The sequence below is a fragment of the Egretta garzetta genome, unplaced genomic scaffold (assembly GCF_000687185.1).
Source record: "Egretta garzetta isolate BGI_Z169 unplaced genomic scaffold, ASM68718v1 scaffold42, whole genome shotgun sequence".
NCBI lineage: Eukaryota > Metazoa > Chordata > Aves > Pelecaniformes > Ardeidae > Egretta > Egretta garzetta.
Genome location: NW_009258782.1, coordinates 50,965 through 51,997, shown reverse-complemented (window position 1 = coordinate 51,997; position 1,033 = coordinate 50,965). Strand labels below are relative to the sequence as shown.

The 1,033-nt window shown below is 69.6% G+C and overlaps 1 protein-coding gene across 1 annotated transcript in view; it reads right to left on the bottom strand.

Annotated features, from left to right (window-relative positions):
• Positions 1–476, bottom strand: part of ARHGDIG (Rho GDP dissociation inhibitor gamma) — a gene marked incomplete at its 3' end in the record, with an annotated part of 2,348 nt that extends 1,872 nt beyond the window's left edge. The window contains 4 exon segments of the mRNA XM_035889127.1: positions 25–247; positions 250–279; positions 281–349; positions 351–476. Of these exon segments, the coding sequence (XP_035745020.1) occupies positions 25–247; positions 250–279; positions 281–349; positions 351–476 (448 nt within the window).
• Positions 477–1,033: the final 557 nt, after the last annotated feature.

Here is a 1,033-nt window from a genome sequence, read left to right as displayed (position 1 = left end):
CCAGCAGGCAGCCCCCGGCCTTACCCACGGTGGCAGGGATGGCGCCCAGCAGCGCCTGCTTGTACTTCCGCAGGCTCTCGTCCCCCGGGTCCAGCTCCTGGATCTCCCGCAGGCTCTTCTTCTCCGGCGTCTTGTACGCCAGGGCCACGTCGGCATCCTCCTCCTCCTCCTCCTCCAGCGACAGCGTCACCCCCTCCTTGTCAGCCATGATGTCTGCGGGGGACAGGCAGTGGCAGTGCCGCCGCACGGGGGACACCCTGGGGGACACCCTCCACCCCGTGACACACAGACACTGGTGGGCAGGGGGCGGCTGAGCTGGGACACGCCACAGATGGATGTGGGCAATCCCCTGTGGGGCAGCCGAGTTGTCACCCCGCTTGGGGCTGTGGGGACGCTGCCAGGCTCCGTGTCCCCAGGGCCCGGTGGCACAGCTGAGACCCGAGGCGTTGCCGCTGGCTGCATTTCCGCACGGTCATGGAGCAAGATGAGCCGGTGCCTACGTGGTGCGCGTAGTCTGAGGAGGTGTTTGCAGCCCACCGTGGCCCCCAGGCGCCCTTCGTGCCCCATCTCCCACCAAGGTCCTTGTCACCACCCCGTGGCCCCCTCCAACCCCGCTGGGCAGCCACCAGCACCACCTCCCACCCCAAACCCAAACAGCCAGCAGCTGCAGGGAAAAAAAGAAAACAGCTCTGGGGCAAACGGTGGGTGCCAGGCTGTGGGGGGCACAACAGCAGGTGATGTCCCCCCAACTCTGCCCTACCCGCTGCATCGCCCTCCCACGCCCATCGCCCCTCTGCCTGCAAGCACTGTGCTCCTCAAGCTCCTGGGAACCCCAGCCCCGGGGACACACGGGGGGCACAGCCTGGGGCAGGACCCCCCACGCTCAGCCCCTGGGCCGCAGGGCGAGCTGCGTGGGTCCCTGGGGTAGCAGCGGTGACCGGGGTGCGGAGCGATGGCCCTGCTGCGCCTCTGGGCCCCCAGCAAAGGCAGAGGCCCTGCACCCCGGGGCGCCCCGCTCTCACGGCGGCGTGCG